General features: G+C 32.4%; 1 protein-coding gene across 6 annotated transcripts in view; it reads right to left on the reverse strand.

Moving 5' to 3' along the window:
- LOC149797728 (P protein-like) overlaps positions 1-22,772 on the reverse strand; it is a 135,413-nt gene that overhangs the window by 8,035 nt on the left and 104,606 nt on the right. For all 6 annotated transcript variants that reach the window (XM_089962669.1, XM_089962667.1, XM_089962665.1 and 3 more), the window contains exons 14-17: positions 18,924-18,975; positions 15,162-15,270; positions 11,935-12,062; positions 6,296-6,460 (exon numbers count right to left, since the gene is read on the reverse strand). In XM_089962669.1, the coding sequence (XP_089818795.1) occupies positions 6,296-6,460; positions 11,935-12,062; positions 15,162-15,270; positions 18,924-18,975 (454 nt within the window). The remainder of the gene's footprint in view (positions 1-6,295; positions 6,461-11,934; positions 12,063-15,161; positions 15,271-18,923; positions 18,976-22,772) is intronic.

Raw genomic sequence — 22,772 nt, forward strand, 5'->3', positions numbered from 1 at the left:
ATGTTATGTGAGGGATATTGGGGTATACTAATGGGCTTCATGAGACTGATATTTGTAATAGGGATTTTGGGATATACTAAAGGGCTTCATGAGACTGATGTTATATGAGGGGTATTGGAATATACTGAACGGCTTCATGAGACAGATGTTATAAGATGGATATTGGGATATACTGAAGGGCTTCATGAGACAGATGTTATATGAGGGGAGTTGGGATATATTGAGGGACATTTTGAGACTGATGCTATAAGAGGGATATTGGGATATACTGAAGGGCTTCATGAGACTGATATCTATAATGGCTGTTGGGGTATACTAAGGGGCTTCATGAAACTGATGTTATATGAGGGGTGTTGGGATATACTGAGGGACATTTTGTGACCGATGTTATAAGATGAATACACCGCTCCCTCGATAACTCGCTTATAACGCGGTGTCCGTCTTGGCTCCCAATTTTTTCCAGAGAAAATGTATTTAAAATATCTTTAAAATATGCTGAACATGAAAAAATTACGATAAGAATTGATAAATTAAACCTCGATACATTGCTCATTTTATCATCGAAAATGGTGATTAATGCCCATAAAAATATAACCCATATTTTGAAATTTGCAAGTTCTAAAGAAGAATTAATTTCAGAGATCTCGAAAATGCTTAATTACGCGTATTTGGACGCCAGTTTTTGATCTGGGACGCAGAAAATCACTGAGGCGGGAGTCCTCCATACGCATGTAATAGGTGCGCGGGAAAATTCAAAGATTTGCCGGTCCTATTTCAGCCACCTGCTTTGTGGGAAAATGTGTTGATCAGTTAACTGTGCTGATATTTACAATGACAGAATTCAGTGACTGAAAGACTCTTTGTTGTACTGTTGCCATTTTATAAGAGTACATTAAAAAAAAAAGAACATGATGCAACAGCTAGGCGGCTAGTTCAAAGGCTTTGACTGGCAGCCAAGTGAGAAAATGTACTGATATTTAGTGATTGAATTCAGAGGCAGAAAGACCCAGTTTTAAAATCCTAGTGAGACCGCTGTTTAAAGATATCATATATTATGTAAGTTTTTATGATAAATAGTTGTCAGTATACTGTAAATATTACAGTCTGGTGAAATAGCAATCAATGAAAACTTCTGGTAAATGCTAACAGGTGGCAACAGAGAATGAAATAAATACCAATTAAACGTCTTCCTGTGTGAAAGTCATGTTCTAATCCTTTAATTCCGTTTCAGTGTAAACATTATAATAACAACATATTCTGTTCATTGAAAACATGAAAAGAGTCAATCGACCGTCACATCGAAACCCGTGAGTACTTCTGTGAGAACCTAATATCATGTACATGCCGGCTTTGTTTTGATCAACAACTTGGGGAAGTGTTTGTTGTATTTAAAAAAAAATCGATTACAAGAGACCTGGGGTGCTGGATTAAGGGTCTTGGAGCTGCCTTTGACATAAAGCAAAACAGTAACAGAGACAGCGACGATGATAGTGACTTTGAATGTTTCAGTGAAACTGATGTCATTAATGCCAAGGCTGTTTGGGAGAAATTCGTACAGACTCATGGTCCTGAGATGGGCGTTTTTCTTGATGATATGGAGGAGTGGATTTGTGCTGACAATGATTGCCCCACAGCCGAATACATGTCAGATGAAACTATAATTAATTCTATAACGAACAAATTTGCAGCAGAAGACGATTCTAACTGGAGTAACACAAGTGTTGAAAGTGATGCAGACGCAGATGTTGCACCCCCCCTCCTCTGCACAGGAAGCAATCAAATATTTTGATATTGCCAATAAGGTGGCTGGAGACCCAAAATGTTGACTATGTAAAGCTCATGCAGTTGAGAAATCTGAGGGATTTTGCTCGGCGGCAGAGAAACCAAGGAGTAACACACACACAAAAAATTAACTGATTTTTTCAAAAAGTGAATTGATATTTGCCAAGCGTGGCACAAACAGCAAGTATTAACTTGTTCTAATTTACGTTGTTTTAAATTTGTAGACAAATTAAATATGTTAGTACTGATTAACCCTTGTTTTTTGTTTTCCATATTACTTCTATCGCATTCAAATATATCTATCTATCTATCGTTCGATCGACACTGTTTCTCAAAAAAAGTCGATCTTTTGTATATAAAAAAACGTCTAATTTGGATCAAACAATAAAACTAGAATGTATCCAATTCAACATAAAAATTAGTGACATAGTACACAATGTGTGAAGTGGTACACATGTTAAGCGAACGGAAACCACGTGGAATAATGTTTTCGATGATCGCCTCAATATACTGTAATTTATCCTGAAATTAATGTTGTCCTATGAGGAAATAATAAAGTACACCATTATGAAGAGATATTTATTCACAGTTAATCTCATAACGATTATAAAGTGAGTATTCAACAGTATAATCTGCCTTACCCCCCCTTATTTTTCCGTTATGTCAATCACTTTATTGGTTTTCGGCTTATTTTATAGGTCCCTCGATAACTCGCGCCTCACTTATAGTGCGGTCGATGTTTCTGGCCCCCGATGTGCGCGAGTTATCGAGGGAGTGGTGTATTGAGGTTTATTATATGCTCATTTTTTTTTCCCGTTAAGTTTACATTGTCAGAATCGTTCAATGATCCCCGATACTGAACGCGTACGACAATACACATTTAGCATTCACGTGAATAAAGGAACTACTTTCTTTTGTAAATAATCAATGGACTCAGATGCCAGCACTTTTGATTTGTAAACAAATCATGTACACTCACGTAAGAGGCTCTTTACGTTGTGGTTCTTTAAATTTGTTTCTGAATGAACTAAAACATGTTTCATGGACTGCAAAAAAACCCCAGCTGTTTTGGCACATTCCGCGTTGATACAATGTTTCGGATTTAGGCTAGCTACATTACATAAATGATGGAAGATTAGGTCCTTACAAATAACATACAAATGACAAGGCATATACTGTTTTCTTTAGCTGGTGATAAGAATGGCAAAATAAAATATACTTACAGTATTACATCCTGAATTTCCTCAAAATGTATTTTCTTAATTCTGCAAATCCGAATTACATGAGCCATGTCATTGGTTTTCACTCTGGATTACACATTTCGAAACTGTGCTATAATTTCAATGATAAGTGCAATTGCATCCTCCTTATTGCACTCAAAATGAAATAAGCATTAAATTCCATAGTGTCTTTTTGATAATTGCAATCGAAAGACTTCATATTTTTCCCACATTGTGATTTCAAACATTCAATGACAGAAACAGACACATTTGCAGACGTAGACACGCTTCTCCCGCACCACTTCAATCCGATGTATTTCTTGTATAATTTGCACAGATGAATCCAGTCCAAAATCACAAACTTTCATCGAATCGAAACAAAATACCGAATTATATTCATTCCAAATCAAATGGAACAGTTGTTGCAATGCGCATTCATTCACAATATGACTGCAAATTTCAATTTTAACTAGACATGCCATTTTCTTTCGAAAGTTATGTCGAGCGCGCGACTAAGTTCAAATTTATTTGGGCAGAGTTATGTGCGCATTAATAATGATGTCATTGTGTAATGACAAATCTGCGTTTGTGTATTTAGTTTGGAATACGGCATTCATTCATTTACGTTGTTTCTTGTAGTGTATTTTGTTTATATAATTAAACCTTAGGTAGAATAAAAAAAATGAGCATATAATAAAAAGGTTACTGCATTTGTATGGGAAAATATGAACTTGTTTTGTCGGAAGGATATACTGCACTCACAAGTTCGTGCAGTATTCCATCCAAAAAACTTGTTCATATTTTCCCATACAAATGCAGTAACCTATAAATACTGAAGGGCTTCATGTGACTGATGTTATAAGAAGGATATTGGGGTATCCTAAGGGGCTTCAAAATGAGGCCCCACAGCATCTCCCTTATCCACACTTTAAAATTTGATACAATATTTGGATATTAAAAAATGTGATAGGTTATGTATTAGAAAAATTATCTTCCAGGTCATACTTATGAGCAGTATATGAGAGCTTAACCATTGTCAACTAAGATCTGTCCCAATAGAATACCATTGTCTACTAAGATCTATCCCAATAGGATACCATCCTGGGCACAAATCTTATCTGATCTGGTTTAATTTTCCTATCTGGCCCTAGCACATGGGCAAGACTATATTATTCCTGCATAAATATGCATGCCTTGTTAGATAAGGCGTACAAATGTGGTAGTATCCCTATATCAAAATAAAATTTCAGGTGGCACTGATTCCGTGGTGTGTTGCTATTCTTACCATTTTTCAGGGCCACACCAAACTCAAGTGGCTTTGCATTCAGTATCTGGTTTGTATTGTCGGAAAACAGGCAATCCTGTTACACAAAACAGAGAAACTATCCGAATAGAGAAATAGTTTGCATTTTCTTGCTCTAATACATTGTAATTATTCAGAACAAAAGAAATAATTATGAATACAAAACTGATTGAAACTCATCTGCTCCACAGCAACGAGTGTGAATTTTTATTTTGTTTAATTAAAATATGGTTTAGAATCTGTAATTTTATGTATTTAGCTGCCAGACAGAATCTGCACACTTTTATGTATTTAAGTGCCAGACAGAATCTGTAATTTTATGTATTTAAGTGCTAGACAGAATCTGTAATTTTATGAATTTAGCTGCCAGACAGAACCTGTAATTTTATGAATTTACCTGCCAGAAGGAATCTGTAATTTTATGTATTTACCTGCCAGACAGAATCTGTAATTTTATGTATTTAAGTGCCAGACATAATCTGTAATTTTATGTATTTAATTGCCAGACAAAATCTGTAATTTTATGTATTTACCTGCCAGACAGAACCTGTAATTTTATGTATTTAAGTGCTAGACATAATCTGTAATTTTATGTATTTAATTGCCAGACAAAATCTGTAATTTTATGTATTTACCTGCCAGACAGAACCTGTAATTTTATGTATTTAAGTGCCAGACAGAATCTGTACTTTTATGTATTTAACTGCCAGACAAAATCTGTAATTTTATGTATTTAACTGCCAGACAGAATCTGCATAATTTTGTGTATTTAAGTGCCAGACAGAATCTGTAATTTTATGTATTTACCTGCCAGACAGAATCTGTAATTTTATGTATTTAACTGCCAGACAGAATCTGTAATTTTATATATTTAACTGCCAGACAGAATCTGCATAATTTTATGTATTTAAGTCCCAGACAAAATCTGTAATTTTATGTATTTAAGTGACTGACAGAATCCGTAATTTTATGTATTTACCTACCAGACATAATCTGTAATTTTATGTATTTAACTGCCAAAGAGAATCTGTAATTTTATGTATTTAACTGCCAGACAGAATTTGCATAATTTATGTATTTAAGTGCCAGACAAAATCTGTAATTTTATGTATTTAACTGCCAGACAAAATCTGTAATTTTATGTATTTATCTGTGAGGCAGACTCTGTAATTTTATGTATTTACCTGTGAGATAGAATCTGTAATTTTATGTATTTATCTGTGAGATAGACTCTGTAATTTTACATATTTATCTGTGAGATAGACTCTGTAATTTTATGTATTTATCTGTGAGATAGACTCTGTAATTTTATGTATTTATCTGTGAGATAGACTCTGTAATTTTATGTATTTACCTGCGAGACAAATTCTGTAATTTTATGTATTTAAGTGCCAGACAGAATCTGTAATTTTATGTATTTACCTGCCAGACAAAATCTGTAATTTTTTGTATTTAACTGCCAGATAGAATCTGTAATTTTATGTATTTACCTGCGAGATAAAATCTGTAATTTTATGTATTTACCTGCAAGATAAAATCTGTAATTTTATGTATTTACCTGCGAGATAAAATGTGTAGTTTTATGTATTTACCTGCCAGACAGAATCTGTATTTTTTTGTATTTACCTGCCAGATAGAATCTGTAATTTTTCTGTATTTAACTGCCAGACAGAATCTGTATAATTTTATGTATTTACCTGCCAGACAGAATCTGCATAATTTTATGTATTTAACTGCCAGACAGAACCTGCATAATTTGATGTATTTAACTGCCAGACAGAATCTGCATAATTTGACGTATTTACCTGACAAACAGAATCTGCATAATTTGATGTATTTACCTGTCAAACATCAGGTAACAGCTTTATTTCTCAAAAAATGACTGATGCTATGCTGAATAATTAATCTATACCTATTTATAGCTGCAAAGTCCTTTGCCATGTACACTTGGTATCAGTCCAAATGAGGCATTCATTTCATGTATACTTACCATTGCTGTAGTGAAAGGGATGTTGTCTATAAAACTGGAAGCAATGGCAGATATCCACAGAATTAAAAGAATGGCCACTCCAAGTCGATGTTTTTCATCAACTGCATGAATCATTTCACCGACTTGCTCACCTATCCATTCAATGAGGCCTAATTCATTTAGGGCCTGTTAAAATATAATATTTGTTCACAACAAAAGATGTACAGATTAAAAAAAATCATATAGAAAGAATTTATGTGTTCATTTCAAATGACACAAAATGAGTTAAATAATTAATATTTTACTGTAATCCTTTGCTAGCAAAAAATTTGAAATTATTTAAATTTGATTTGGGTGATCACAAATGTAGAACTGTTTTTAATCAACCAAGGACAATTCTGTATGATTTTAAGTTAATTTAGTTAAATGGCTTTAAAAAATCCATTGTATGCATTGTTCATTATACCTCTGTTGTACATGATTTTATGATGTCAACTCTCAGAATTTCATAATATTTTGCAATTTTTGCAGAGAACTCACAATTATTACATTACATATGTTGATTTTCATTTCTCCTAAAAAAAAACCTATATAAATAGATATATCTTTTGCAATCCACAGAAACCATCATCTATTTTACCACCAATGATTACTGTTATGATGAAATAATTATTATCACACTACAAAGAATTTTTTCTCTCCAGTAAATAGAATGTTATGTTTAAGCATTATTCATGTCAATTTATGAATTACTTTAATCCTACAACAATACTAACATCAGAAAGTAAACCACAACAATAAAATTGTCAGCAATCATTTCAATTCCAAGAATGATTACTGTGAATGCTGTACCATCTCCATTCCTGCCAAAGAAACTTACATGAGTGAACACCTGGCATTTCTGTACCACATATACAAATGTTAATTGCCATCATTAAATTAAATTAATGAATGAAGAAACATACCATGCAGCTTATGTGCCCTCAAAAATAAATTCAGAATAAATATGTTATTTATTAGACAATGCTTTTCAAGTTGAAAATAAGGAAATAAGGTGGGATATAAAACATGGGGAAAATAGTTGCCTCATGCATGGTAGCTTGAGGATGCATATTTACAACAAGATAGGGCATTGTATATTTGCTTATACAACACACACTATAAAACATGGGTTCTTTGAACTAAGCCAGATGGCCAGTCTTTTTCACAAGATAATTTGCAATAATAAGGGTTAACTGTTGATTAGACACACTGGCTTTCTTGCTTGTTTACTTAAGACTAACCTTTAACTATTGTGCAGTTTGGCCACAGCTGACCGGAATATAAAAAGAGGGCATGTCCTGAGTGAAAAAAGTGTGTCACAGGGAGAAATTGTGCTTCCTTTGAGAATTTCACTATATATTGGACCCAGATGATCAGTTAAAATTTAAAGAAAATGAGGTTTAAAAAATGATGCAAAAAAACTCCCAATTTTAGGTCCCAATCTCCCTATTTTTTTATTCAATCACCCTACTTGGCTTTTGAAAATTTGGCAGGCATGATGAAGTGTTATTCTACATGTCAAATTTAGGGCAATTATGATATTCTATCCTAAATAACACAGTATATAAGTCATGTGATCAAACATGCCACAAAATCAGGGTCATTTTAAAGACAATAACTTTTCAAATGCTGAAGTATTTAACTTTTGTGAAAAGTAACAAATGCTAAAGATCCTAGTAATTTAAAATCACATAAATGTATAGATACATAGATACAGATCAGAGTAATCCAAAATCACTTATAAATGTATGGATACATAGCTACAGATCAGAGTAATCCAGAACCACTTATAAATGTATAAATACTTACCAAAGCTCAGAGCAATTCAAAATCACTTGTAAATGAATGTAAAACATAGTAAATGATCAGAGTAATCCTAAATCATTTAATGTATGGTGTTATGTGTTTAGGCTCTTACAAAACATAACAAAAAAAAGTGAAGACAACAAGCTTTATAAAATGTAACAAATAATTTATTTCCCTAGAAAAACAAGGTAAAAATGAGAAAAAGAACTTATGGTTTTGTAAATCAATACCAAGATTTAAAAAATAGAAGTCCTAGAAACAAAAAGTCCTAATGAAACTGAGTTCGAATCCCAATGAAATCCAAAATGGAAGGCAGAAACATATGTTGTGGTCAGCATCGTACTGATGTGTCAACAGTTCTTTTTTGAATCACAGAAAATAATATTCCAATTTGAATTCTGTATAAATTTTGATAAATGTCATTGTCCAAGATATAATTTAGAGCACCAGTATTTCCAGGGAAAAGAATCACTTTTCTTTAAAATAAAATAAAATAATTTGCCCAAAAACTGGTCACAACATAAAACACCTGGACATCTCCAGTGTTAAGGCAAGTATGACTATTATTTCTCAAAACTTCAACAATAAACCTAGCTACAAGGCAAAATAGATGCCTGGATGTGGGTCAATCCTCTGGAAAAACCTAATTGATACATGTTATTTAACATGTAGTCTGAGTATGGCCTTGATTCTCCTTTATGAATCTTACTCTGAGAAAGAATATATAATAAATTTTAAAAAGTTGTTTACTACAAACTATCACTGGTTCTGAATCAAGGTCAGGAACTAGATCAGCATTAGATACAATGTTTCTATAAAGATGTTTACATAAAAAATATATAAAAATCAGTCAGAACTGAACTCTATTTCAGTAAATAAAGTTATATTACAATAGCAAGTAATGGAATTTTAAAAAATGTAAAACTAACAAACAAACAATTAAATTAAATCAAATACAAATTAAATCACATATACATAACAATGGATCTGTGTGCTTTTCTTGACTATGCTTACTGTAGTTAAATGTGTATCACCAAGTTAGGGTCATTACATGGAAAAATACAGAAAAAAGTACCCTGTCACTAACTACCTATTAAAAAACAGCTGAATAAGTACTGAAAACCTCATCAGATTTGCACAGGTGGAAGATCATAGACTTTTCTTATTTCTGCACAATTTGATGACGCTTTTATATTTTTATGTTACAAGTGACATTATATCCAATTTCTCTCAGAGTTGATAATGCTTTGATATATTTAGGTTACAAGTGACATTATATCCATTCTCTCTCACTGATAACTCTTTTAAATATTTAGGTTACAAATGACATTATATGCAATCTCTCTCCTAGTTGATAATGTGTTAATATTTGTAGTTACAAGTGACATTATATCCAATTTCTCTCTGAGTTTATACTGATTTTGATATATTGAGGTTACAAGTGACATTATATCCCGTTTCTGTCAGAGTTGATAATGCTTTGGTATATTTAGGTTACAAGTGACATTATATCCAATCTCTCTCTTAGTTGATAATGTGTTAATATTTGTAATTACAAGTGACATTATATCCAATTTCTCTCTGAGTTTATAATGATTTGATATATTTAGGTTACAAGTGATGTTATATCCAATCTCTCTCAGTCGATAACACTTTGATATATTTAGATTACAAGTTACATTAGATCCAGTATCTCTCAGAATCAATAATGCTTTGATATATTTAGGTTACAAGTGACATTATATCCATTCTCTCTCACTGATAACTCTTTTAAATATTTAGGTTACAAGTGACATTATATGCAATCATTCTCAGAGTTGATAACACTTTGATATATTTAGGTTACAAGTGACATTATATCCATTCTCTCTCACTGATAACTCTTTTAAATATTTAGGTTACAAGTGACATTATATGCAATCATTCTCAGAGTTGATAACACTTTGATATATTTAGGTTACAAGTGACATTATATCCATTCTCTCTCACTGATAACTCTTTTAAATATTTAGGTTACAAGTGACATTATATGCAATCATTCTCAGAGTTGATAACACTTTGATATATTTAGGTTACAAGTGACATTATATCCAATCATTCTCAGAGTTGATAACACTTTGATATATTTAGGTCACAAGTGACATAATTGTCATAATGTATTCATGTAATTTCAAACTGCTTGAAATCTTCAGTAGAAGAAATAATATGGAACCAGATCTGATTGTGCATCATGGAATGGCAGATCTGGGTCTATTCCATTTTTACAACAGAGCATTACACAGAGGTCTAAAATTGTAGTAGGGTAATTGGTTCAGCTCCATCTCTAAAAACTCACTCCTAATGTTTTCATTAAAAATATAAAAAATTAATTAGTGTGTGTGTATGTGTTTTGGATTTTTAATGTAGCTTTAAAACCTTTAAGTCATATCGCTATGACATTTGCAGTGTGGCAGTTTATAGTGATGTCTAGCATTAGGGCATCATGTCGCAGATATATAGCATCATGTCCCACACAGTCACATTGTCTTGACACTAGGCCAACCAGTCATAACACTAACCTCTTAATGCTGAGCACCAAACAAGGCAGCTGTTAGTGCCATTTTTAACAGTCTTTGTTATGACTCAGTTGGGGTTAGATCCCAAGACCTCCCACATCTGAGGTGGACACACTTATTACTAGACCACTGTAGTGGTTGTAAAAGTTAATGAAAATTGATGCATGCATTTATTGTCAGGATTACCACTATTTTACATCAAAAGAAGGTCACAGTGATCCACTTGTGAATGTTTCTGTGTCTAATTTTAGTTTTGTTTTATGCATTATGCATGCAAGCAAGATATATATTCTTTTTCATCTTACTATACACAGAGAATTATAATAAAAAGTTGGCTGTTTTATGAAAAAAGTAAACAGTTGATAGATAAAATGAATCTCAAACTTGTCAAACACTCTTTTTCTCTTTATCAGTGATTGACATAGGTGGAAACTTGTCAAACACCCTTTTTCTCTTTGTCAGTGATTGACATAGGTGGAAACTTGTCAAACACCCTTTTTCTCTTTGTCAGTGATTGACATAGGTGGAAACTTGTCAAACACCCTTTTTCTCTTTATCAGTGATTGACATAGGTGGAAACTTGTCAAACACCCTTTTTCTCTTTATCAGTGATTGACATAGGTGGAAACTTGTCAAACACCCTTTTTCTCTTTATCAGTGATTGACATAGGTGGAAACTTGCCAAACACCCTTTTTTCTCTGTCAATTATTGACAAAGATCTCAAACTTGTCAAACAACCTTTTTCTTCCTGTCAATGATTGACATAAATATATCTCAAACTTGACAAACAGCCTTTTTCTCTTTATCAGTGATTGATATAAGTGGAAACTATTAAACAACCTCATCCTCTCTATATTAACATAAATAGATCTCAACCTTGACAAACAATCTTTTTCTCTTTATCAGTGATTGATATAAATGGAAACTGGTCAAACAACCTTTTTCTCTCTATCAATTATTGTCATAAATAGACCTCAAAATTGTCAAACAATCACTTTCTTCCTATAATGATTGACATAAATGAATCTCAAACTGTTGGCAAACAGCCTTTATCTTCCTATCAATGATTGCCTATTTTCTTTTTATAGCTGATGTTTGACCCAAGAAATGACCCAATCAGGCTGAGAAATTGCAAACCTGAACAATCAAAAACTTGATCAGAACTAATTGAGTTTCAGCAATCCAGGATTTTGAAATTTAATTCTGTTATAATTTTTAAATAAAAGACTGACAAAGAAGAAAGCATGATTCCAAACCTCCATAAGAGTGAAAAGTGCAGCAAAGAATATAAGAGTCGCCCACTCCACTTGATGAAGGATGTTTTCAAGTTCATTCAAATCTGCCAACACCATCAACCATACTGCACCAAGGATTGCAATCCAACCTGTAGCAATGAAATAAATATTATCTTATAGGGGTTAATAAAATATAGGTGTTTTTGTAAAACAAAGCATTATTACAATATAGGGGTTATTGCAATAAGGGGTTATTACAATCTAGGGTTATTACAATATAGGGAGTATTGCAATATGTGGCTATTACAATATAGGGTTTTTACAATGTAGGGGTTATTACAATAATAGGGGTTATTGCAATAATGGGTTATTACAAATATGAGTTATTGCCATATAAGGGTTATGACAATGCATGCTACAATCTCCCTCTTGACCTTAATAAAATATGCATATCACCAGTTCTTCTAGAATTTTGATGTAGGCATATAATTTTAGACATTTCTTGGATATCATGACATTTGAAGTGTACTGTATTAAAACTTTACAATTGTCTTTCACAGACTGATCAATAGTGCAACCACACAAGTAGTTGCCACTAACGTGCAATTGCCCCTTTTTTCTCCCCGTTAAAAGGCTGCAGTACTGAGTGGTACTGAGAACTGGGTGTAGTATGGAGGTGACCATAGGCAGTAACCAAGCATATTAAAATATGGTCAAAATCTGTATTGAAATTTATATCATCAAAAGTCTTGACGAATATATAGCTTCATAGAGAATGTGATTACAAATAGACTAGGACTGTCACTTTTCACAAGCCAATATGATATTCAACGGCAATCAGGGCTGAGAACTTTGTAAAATATCATCAAAATGCGATAATCAGACTCATTTACATCTTTATATGATTTCATTTTTCAGTAAGTTTGATGAGAAAGTGGCCAGAATGTTCAAAAGATAGGAACATGCATGATTATGCTAAGCTGGTAAAGGGCCATAACTCAGTAACATGCAGACAATAAAGGTCATTTCAGATCTGATCTGACCTAGCGGAGGAAAATTTTGATTGAAATGTTAAAAGAATGTGAATGCTAGTGTTCAAAAGACATTAGGATGTCCATTCTAAGGTTTTCAACGGCCATTACTCTGCAAATTAAAGTCAAGTTAGGTCATCTTCGATGCCAATGGCTAATGTCTTAATATTCACTGTTGCAAAATATAATTATGCCTGATGAATTAATAAATAATAAATGTTTTTAAAGTTGTGCTTTGTCATAAAACAATACATATCATGATACTTGTATGGCAATACAATACATATCATGATACTTGCATGGCAATACAATACATGTCATCATACTTGCACGGCAATACAATACATATCTTGATACTTGCATGGCAATACAATACATATGATACTTGCATGGCAATAAAATACATATCTTGATACTTGCATGGCAATACAATACATATCTTGATACTTGCATGGCAATACAATACAAATCAAAATACTTGCATGGCAATACAATACATATCATGATACCTGCATGGCAGTATAAAATATATCAAGATACTTTCATGGCAATATCATACATATCATGATACTTGCATGGCAATACAATACATATGATACTTGCATGGCAATACAATACATATGATACTTGCATGATAATACAATACATATCAAGATACTTGCATGGCAATACAATACATATCTTGATACTTGCATGGCAATACAATACATATCATGATACTTGCATGGCAATACAATACATATCATGATACTTGCATGGCAATACAATACATATCATGATACTTGCATGGCGGTATAAAATATATCATGATACTTTCATGGCAATATAATGCATATCATGATACTTGCATGATAATACTATACATATCATGATATTTGCATGGCAATACAATACATAGCACGATACTTGCATGGCAGTATAAAATATATCATGATACTTGCATGGCAATACAATACATATCATGATATATATATATATATATATATATATATATATATATATATATATATATATATATATATATATATATATATATATAACAAGATATAATACAGATTCCTCATTTGTCCATTTGTGATTGCAGGTAAAGTCAGTGTCATTATGTTGGCAGTGAACATGTAAGCTAGAGTACTGGTATTACCTGAATATATTGTGAATGATTTGCAAATTCTGCATTTTTTAAACTAACTGTACAAGGCAATGGTAATTACTTGGTAATTATTTTGGTCCTAACAGTACAATGCCTTGGTAATTACTTGGTAATTATTTTCTTACTAACTGTATGATGCCTTGGTAATTACTTGGTAATTATTTTGTTCCTAACTGTACAATGCCCTGGTAATTATTTGACCCCTAAAACTTGAAATATTTCCAGACAGGAGTCATAAATATGGCTGTGGGTTTTATGTTTATGATTTAGTCTATCAATTTGGTCTCAGCAAATCATTATGGGACCACACAATTATTTTTTATATTGACATTAAATCTGCAAAATATCTTCCATACCTGAATTGGTAAGGCATGCATGTTTCCTATTTTATTGGTTTTAGCATTAGAGCAGGTATTTTTATCTAATCATCATATCTATTATAATGATTTATATATATATATATATATATATATATATATATATATATATATATATATATATATATATATATATATATATATATAATGTACTAAGCACTTCAAATACTGGGCCAAACCAGCTCAATTAGTTAATTAAGTGCAAAAATCAATTTCAGAAATATTATTTTTTGACATTTTTTTTTAAATTGATTGGGGGTGGACCAGAAAAATACCTATTTCTTTTTTTGGTGGCCTTCTCAAAATATAAATGTTCAACATATGATTCATTTATCATCTTACATAACACTATCCAACAAAGGATTGATCCTAATGTTTTGTCACTGGGACTGTTGGTTTTGCTTGCTTAGTAAGTGAATTAGTCTGATAACAAAGTAAACAGATCGATAATAGTACAAAAATGATGTTACACTTCTGAAATGTTCACACTATTATTAATATAATCATCTATTTCCCACTTTCCACATTTCCATTCTTATTTATTATATGTATTTGTACTATGTAGAAACTTTCATGTCATGTAAGGGCAAGGTCTCAAATAGACCTATCCTGTACGATACTGCACAGTTCCAACACTCTAAACATTTACATACAAAAATTAAATTTAAAAGAAAGATAAAGGAAACTCACCAAGTCCAACATGCATGGCTGGAATGAAGGAATGAAGAAAAAAGACCAGAATAACTACAACAAGCACCACCCCACATTTGATCAGCAGCACACTGTCAGTGATCTTGTACTGAATGTAATAAGAAGAAAAGAAAAATAATAGATGCTACACTAAGAATGAAAAGATCATACAAAAAATAACAGTTTTTATAGAAATTGCACAATGGTGAAATACTAAACTGGCCACTATTTAACAATTGTAGTAAAAACATCCCCTGTACAACAAGCACTAGAAATTCCCAGTTAAAATAATAATCTGAAGACAAATCAATTGTTCAACTCATCCCAAGGTGTACAAGCTTGAATGATCGTTTTTAAAACTTTGTCCAGCCAAGTTATTTGCAATACAGAGAATTAATTTTTGTGAGGTAATATTTTTTCCTCAATTTGTATAGTTGCTACAAACCACAAGTTTAGAAAACCAATGAATAATGGTCCCTCAGGGGAGACAATTATATGAATACCTTTTAAAAAGCCAATATATATAATTGTCCTTCAAGGGAGACAATTATTGGAACATCTTCTTAAATGCATGACTTTAGTACTGATGAAAATGTCACAGTTTGTAAAACTAAAAATATGGATGCCCTTAAAATAAACTAAATTCAAGGACCCTGATAAAAAGTATTTCTCCTGTGACAATTTTACTGGGGCTTACCTTATCATTTATTTTAGACATTAGGATAGGCTTAACATCAGGCATGATTTTCTTAAATTAACCTGATCTGCATTTGTAAAACATATGAGCCCTGTCGTGGTAAAAAAAAGTCAAAGTTGAAAAATTTATGATCAATTTAAAAATTTGCAATAGGAACATGAAAACATAACTAGGTTATCTGCATATGCATACCATATAAACATGACCATCATATTTCATTTGCCTTTGTCAAGTGTTTTTTGCTCAATTCCTCAAATAAGGTTTTCACAGAAAAAAATCAAACATGTTGAAAAAATGAATAAAAAAATAAAAGATTGCTTTACTGGCTGCAACAGATCAACTACATATGCTTATCAACTTATCAACTTTATTTTATTTGGCTTTTGAGGGATTTTACCAAAAAAAGGCAAAGTCTAAAAAGTTTAAATGTATAAAAATCAGGAAATTACTTTTATGGAATAAAAATGTAACCAGGTCATCAACATATGCTTAAAACATGCCTTCCAAGTAGTTTTTGTGTAATCATGCTTCTTGGGATGGATTCTGAGACATATGGATGGCAGGACTAAGGTAAGGTCTTATGAAGTATCAATGTCACATTTTGGGAGAGATGATGCAGCCTTGTTATGAAGCATCCAGGGCTTATAACAGGAGAGGTATGATGTACTATTATCAAAAAGTATCAGGGTCTTATGAAGTATCTAGGGCTTATCACACGAGAGGCATGATGCAGTCTTATCATAAAGTATTGAGGTCTTATCATGGGATACTTGTGATGCAGCCTGGTCATGAAGCATCTGGGGCTTATTACAGGAGAGTTATGATGAAGCCTTTTCATGAAGTATTGAGGTTTATCATGATGTATGATGCAGTCTTATCATGAAGCATTGAGGTTTTATCATGGGACAGTTATGATCCAGCCTTGTCATGAAGTGTCAAGGCCTTTTCATGAGAGAGCTATGGTGCAGCCTTGTCATGAAATATCAAGGTCTTATCATGAGAGACTTATGATGCAGTCTTATCATGAAGCATTGAGGTCTTATCATGGGAGAGTTATGACAATCTTATCATGAAGCATTGAGGTCTTATCATGGGAGAGTTATGACACAGTCTTATCATGAAGCATTGAGGTCTTATCATGTGAGAGTTATAACAGTCTTATCATAAAGCATTGAGGTCTTATCATGGGAGACTTATGACACAGACTTATCATGAAGCATCCAGGGCTATCATGGGAGACTTATGACACAGTCTTATCATGAAGCATCCAGGGCTATCATGGGAGACTTATGACACAGTCTTATCATGAAGCATCCAGGGCTATCATGGGAGACTTATGACACAGTCTTATCATGAAGCATCCAGGGCTATCATGGGAGAGTTATGACAGTCTTATCATAAAGCATTGAGGTCTTATCGTGGGAGAGTTATGACACAGCCTTATCATGAAGTATCCATGGCTATCATGGGAGACTTATGACACAGTCTTATCATGAAGCATCCAGGGCTATCAAGGGAGACTTATGACACAGTCTTATCATGAAGCATCCAGGGCTATCATGGGAGAGTTATGACAGTCTTATCATAAAGCATTGAGGTCTTATCATGAGAGAGTTATGACGCAGTCTTATCATGAAGTATCCATGGCTATCATGGGAGAGTTATGTTGCAGCCTTTTCATGAAGTATCAAGGTCTTATTATGGGAAATCTATGATGCAGTCTTATCATGGGAGAGGTATGATGCAATTTTATCATGAAGTATTGAGGTCTTATCATGGGAGAGTTATGATAGTCTTATCATGAAGCATCCATGGCTATCATGGGAGAGTTATAATGCAACCTTGTCATGAAGTATTGAGGTCTTATCATAGGAGAAGTATGATACACTGTTATCTTGAGGCACTGAGATCTTTTCATGAGAGTTATCATTCAGTTCTTATGAAGTATCTGAGGTCTTATCATAGGAGAGGTATGGTCAGCCTTATCATAAATATCAAGGTCTTATCTTGGGAGAGGTATGATGCAGCCTTATCATAAAGTATTCAGGTCTTATCATGGGTGAGGTATGATGCAGCCTTATCATAAAGTATCAAGATCTTATCATGGGAGGTATGTTGCAGCGTTGTCATAAAGTATGGAGGTCTTATCATAGGAGAGGTATGGTCAGCCTTATCATAAATATCAAGATCTTATCATTGGAGAGGTATGATGCAGCCTTATCATAAAGTATTGAGGTCTTATCATGGGTGAGGTATGATGCAGCCTTATCATATAGTATCAAGGTCTTATCATGGGAGAGGTATGATACAGCCTTATCATAAAGTATTGAGGTCTTATCATGGATGAGGTATGATGCAGCCTTATCATAAAGTATCAAGGTCTTATCAGGGGAGAGGTATGATGCAGCCTTATCATAAAGTATCAAGATACATAGATTATCAATATAACCTGTACACTACATAAATTATGAAAATAACCTGTAAACTACACAAATTATAAAAATAACCTGTACACTACATAAATTATCAATAAAAGCTATACACTAAATAAATTATCAAAATAACCTGTACACTACATAAATTATCAATACTAACTGTAAACTACATAAATTATCGAAATAACCGGTACAGTACATAAATTATTGATATAATTGGTAAACTATTATAAATTTATCAAAATAGCTTGTAAACTACACAAATTATTATTGATATAATCTGTAAACTACATAAATTAGATTCTACTTTTCTTTCATTGATATGCAATCAATATCAGTGTGTGTACCAAACTTGCTTTAATATCACATTTTGATACTTCAATATACCAATCATCATGTTGTAATTTACTCATACCAAGGTTGACAATTTCTCTGTAATATCAACAGTTTGTAGAACATGTTAATCTATGTATGTAGTGGTGTTTTACAGTACATCATCACAATAGGGGCTATATGGTTCCAACTAATGGTACAGTTTGAAAAATTGCAGTTTAAAGAAAAATTACCATGGTCACATAAAATTAGGCATTATTGCATTCAAAATGTCATTCAATGCAAAACAAATCTTACCTGTATTTTCAACTCTTTCAATGACTGATGAAAATCTTTCTTCTCAATTTTTCTGTAAAATTGTTTAAAATATATACATTGTGAATATAACCAATAATTAAAAACTGCCAAAAACATTTATTTAAATCTACAGAATTAAGGTATATACATTTTTTTTAGCCAACAATAATTTTACGTTTATTTCTAAACAAGGAAGAGTTGGTGGGGGGGGGGGGGTTCAAACAAACTTGTATTTTAAACTCAATTTCTTCCAACTCTGTTGGCTGTAGCTAAATAATCATTATTTATTCCTCTTTATAATTTGTCATCTGATCAATTTATTTCTGTTATTGATTCTTGCTTTCCATGAGATTCTGAAATGATTGTTCCTAATATTTGTAAACTTTACATTTTTCTTAATGGATAAAGTTATCTTATAAGATTTCTTACAATAGTTCTCCATTTCTTATTTGATATCAAATACACTATACTATTGTATAACAAAACATCTGTACAGTTGTCTAAAATGGAATTGGAAAAAAAATTATTTTAGAACTTCTTTAACAAATATTTTAATAGATCCTTTAAAGGAAATCATTTAAATATTTTAGGGAGACGTCAGTTTTGATAATACTCTAGATCAAGTTAACACCAAATACACTGATTACCAACTTTGTTTAGAGGGTCCATCAAATTTATATTGTTACAAATGAGGTTGCCTTATACTGAGGTATATTGTATATCTGATTATATTAGTCCCACATTATAACACTGTACATGGAAGTTATAGTGTGTGTTGCCTTATAATATGGTAAATATTTGATTAGACTTGTCCCTCATTATAACACTGTACATGGAAGTTGTAATGTATGATGCCTTATACTGTGGTATATTATATACTTAATTACACAAGTCACTCATTATAACACTACATGGAAGACACAGTGTATGTTGCCTTACACTGTGTTATGTTACATCTGATTACACTAGTACCTCATTATAACACTACATGGACATTATAGTGTAAGTTGCCTTATAGCAAGGTATATTATATATTAAATTACACAAGTCACTCATTATAACACTACATGGAAGATACAGTTTATGATGCCTTATAATATGGTATATATTTGATTATACTAGTCCCTCATTATATCACTGTACATGGAAGTTATAATGTATCTTGCCTTATAGTGAGATGGTCTTATAACCAAGAACATGATCATACATGTGATAGAAAAGACAGGTCAGGTCAGTCCAGATCGTTGTTGATATTAACACATAGGATATGATATACTGTTACTGGATCCAGGTTTTCTCTAGAGTCAGCCTGAATTTTCCACTCAATGGAAAGTGTCCATTTTAGTGTCTGCATTGGAATGTGGCAATGTCAGTACAACTCTTCTGTGGTTAGATTCAGACTTTGCCTGCCTGCCTGCCTGCCTGCCAGAACTGCTCAAGAATGACACTATCTGGGTCTAATTCTGGTATTGTTTTAATGTCATCAAGATTCTTCACATGAAGTACAAACACATACATTATACCATCACCCTTTTCAACTTTAATTCAAATTTGCAAAGATCTTTGTTATTATTATTATCATCATCATATCACCATTTTTAATAATGACCATAAAATGTGAAAAGCCTTCACACTTTAATAATGACAATCAAATCTGAAAAATAATTATCACTTACTAGTCTTATAAACTGAGACAAAGGCCCATTCATCCTATTTTGATGCTACTGGAGCTCTTAAGTAATCCAAACATAATCAATTAATATTTTTAATTTAATTACTTTTCATCATACTTTGTATAGACTCTAATCCATCTTGACACCAAAGCAGAACATACCTTGTTAAGAGATTCAAAATAATGTTTTATTGTTTTATGTTGATTGGGCTCTTCAGTAGCCCAACAATGATCAATGAAGGTTTTTAATCCCTTATGAATTACTTTTGTTTACACACAATACAAACCACCTTGACAAACTTAAAACAATGAAGCCAGCTGACCATGCTGACAGAATCAATGGGTGAAAATTAGCAACTACATGGTCTTGCCCTGCTTAAGCCAGCAATGTTATCACAGGCAGTATTACTATAAATATATTACAGTGGAACAATAATGTGAAAAAAATTAATAAAATTAAACTTATTATGGGAGGGACAAGAGACTCCCCGCCAAAAAACCTCCATGATCATATTTTATGTGAGGGACCATTGCATAAAGGATCAACCAAGCAAAAACACAATTCAGTTTTGCATTGAAATGTTTTCTGAGGTAAGATACAGCTTATTTTTCAAAATTACTTCTACACAGTGAAACCCATTATTAGTATGATGGGCAGGGTCCACAAAGTGTGATCATGCTATGTACCATATAATGCTATAGCCAAGCAAGTCTGTTAAATGAAAAAAATATTGTATACATATCCTCTTAACTATACAAAATGGGGTTGGGGTGCCAAACTATGGAGTTCACTGACAGTTACCAACTTGATGCATATTAAACAAGAAATAATTAAAAACAGTCATTATTTATGTAATATTTTTGGGGTGGCAGAAAACCATTAATTGGTACATATATATACATGTATTACAAAATTGGCAACTTGAGAGTAAATAGAGTAAATGTACTCACCAACTGATATCATTGTATTCATAACAGTAATTCTACCAAAAATGTGCACAACAAATAATTTCTATATTTTTTCAGCTTGATTATATTAGAATCCAAATATTTAATTTCTTGCTACTATACTTGTACTAATCAATAACACACTGTATTTTCTGAAACATTCATATTTGCTGGACATGTCCAAAGGGTCTGATTTTTGACAAACAAGAAAACATAAAAATTAGACATTGGAAGTTCTTAAGTAAAAACATGTTTACAACTTGAAAAATGCTTTAACTGAAATTCATTCAGGAGATCAGTGGAATTGCAGTTATAATGTACTTGAGATGAACAATTCAGCAGGTGTGTATTCTGAATGGACAAAGTTTAGGAGTAAATCATTAGGTTTCACTAGTAAAAACTGATCTTCTAAAATACAGAGGAAAACCATTAAAAAATGTATAACTATGACTTTGCACTATTGCAGAGGAAAATCAGGGAGTAGTGTCTTTGATTAAGTCGTACAACTTAAATGGTTCTAGTTCCAGTCAATCAACAACATTACAGATATACATGTAAATTTAGCATTATACTGACAAGTGGATTGTGTATTTGGAAGCCATCTGGAGCTGCTGTCTGCATTTCTGACTCTAAAATAAAATGATTTAAGATGAAAGGCATGGGCAATAAGTAACAATGCAGGTGATAAACTTGTTTCATTGTGTGTACATGATGCTTGATTGAGCAGGCATTTGTTTTCCCATAAATAGGATGTGAAAAGTCTTTTTAGACCACTTTATTTTTTGGTACTTGGGTGTGTATGCCAGATGACTGATTAAATATCTGTTGGCTGATGCTTATCATAGATTGAGCAGGATGCATTGGAGACAAACAGAAAGAAGACCTATGGCTTTATTTTTGATGTCCCAAATGTAATTAAATTAATAATTATCAGTTTTTTAAGGAGCTAATGTCTTTCAAAAAATAAGCAAGAAGCAAAAAAATTTTTTTAAAGAATACAAAATACCTTAAAACCCATTTTCTTTTAGCAATAAAGCTTTGTAATACTCCAAGCAGTTGTGAAATCATTGTAAAATTTTGTGAGGCATGCCATGACAGAATTTGTGTTATTACAAAGCATATTTATAGCAAGGTTTTACCGTATTATTGCGTCCGCCTTGGATGTGGGAGGTCGTGGGTTCGATCCCGGGCCTAGTCATACCAAAGACTTACAAAAATGGTACTAACAG

The sequence above is a fragment of the Sinohyriopsis cumingii genome, chromosome 6 (genome assembly GCF_028554795.1).
Source record: "Sinohyriopsis cumingii isolate HCF-2022 chromosome 6, ASM2855479v2, whole genome shotgun sequence".
NCBI lineage: Eukaryota > Metazoa > Mollusca > Bivalvia > Unionida > Unionidae > Sinohyriopsis > Sinohyriopsis cumingii.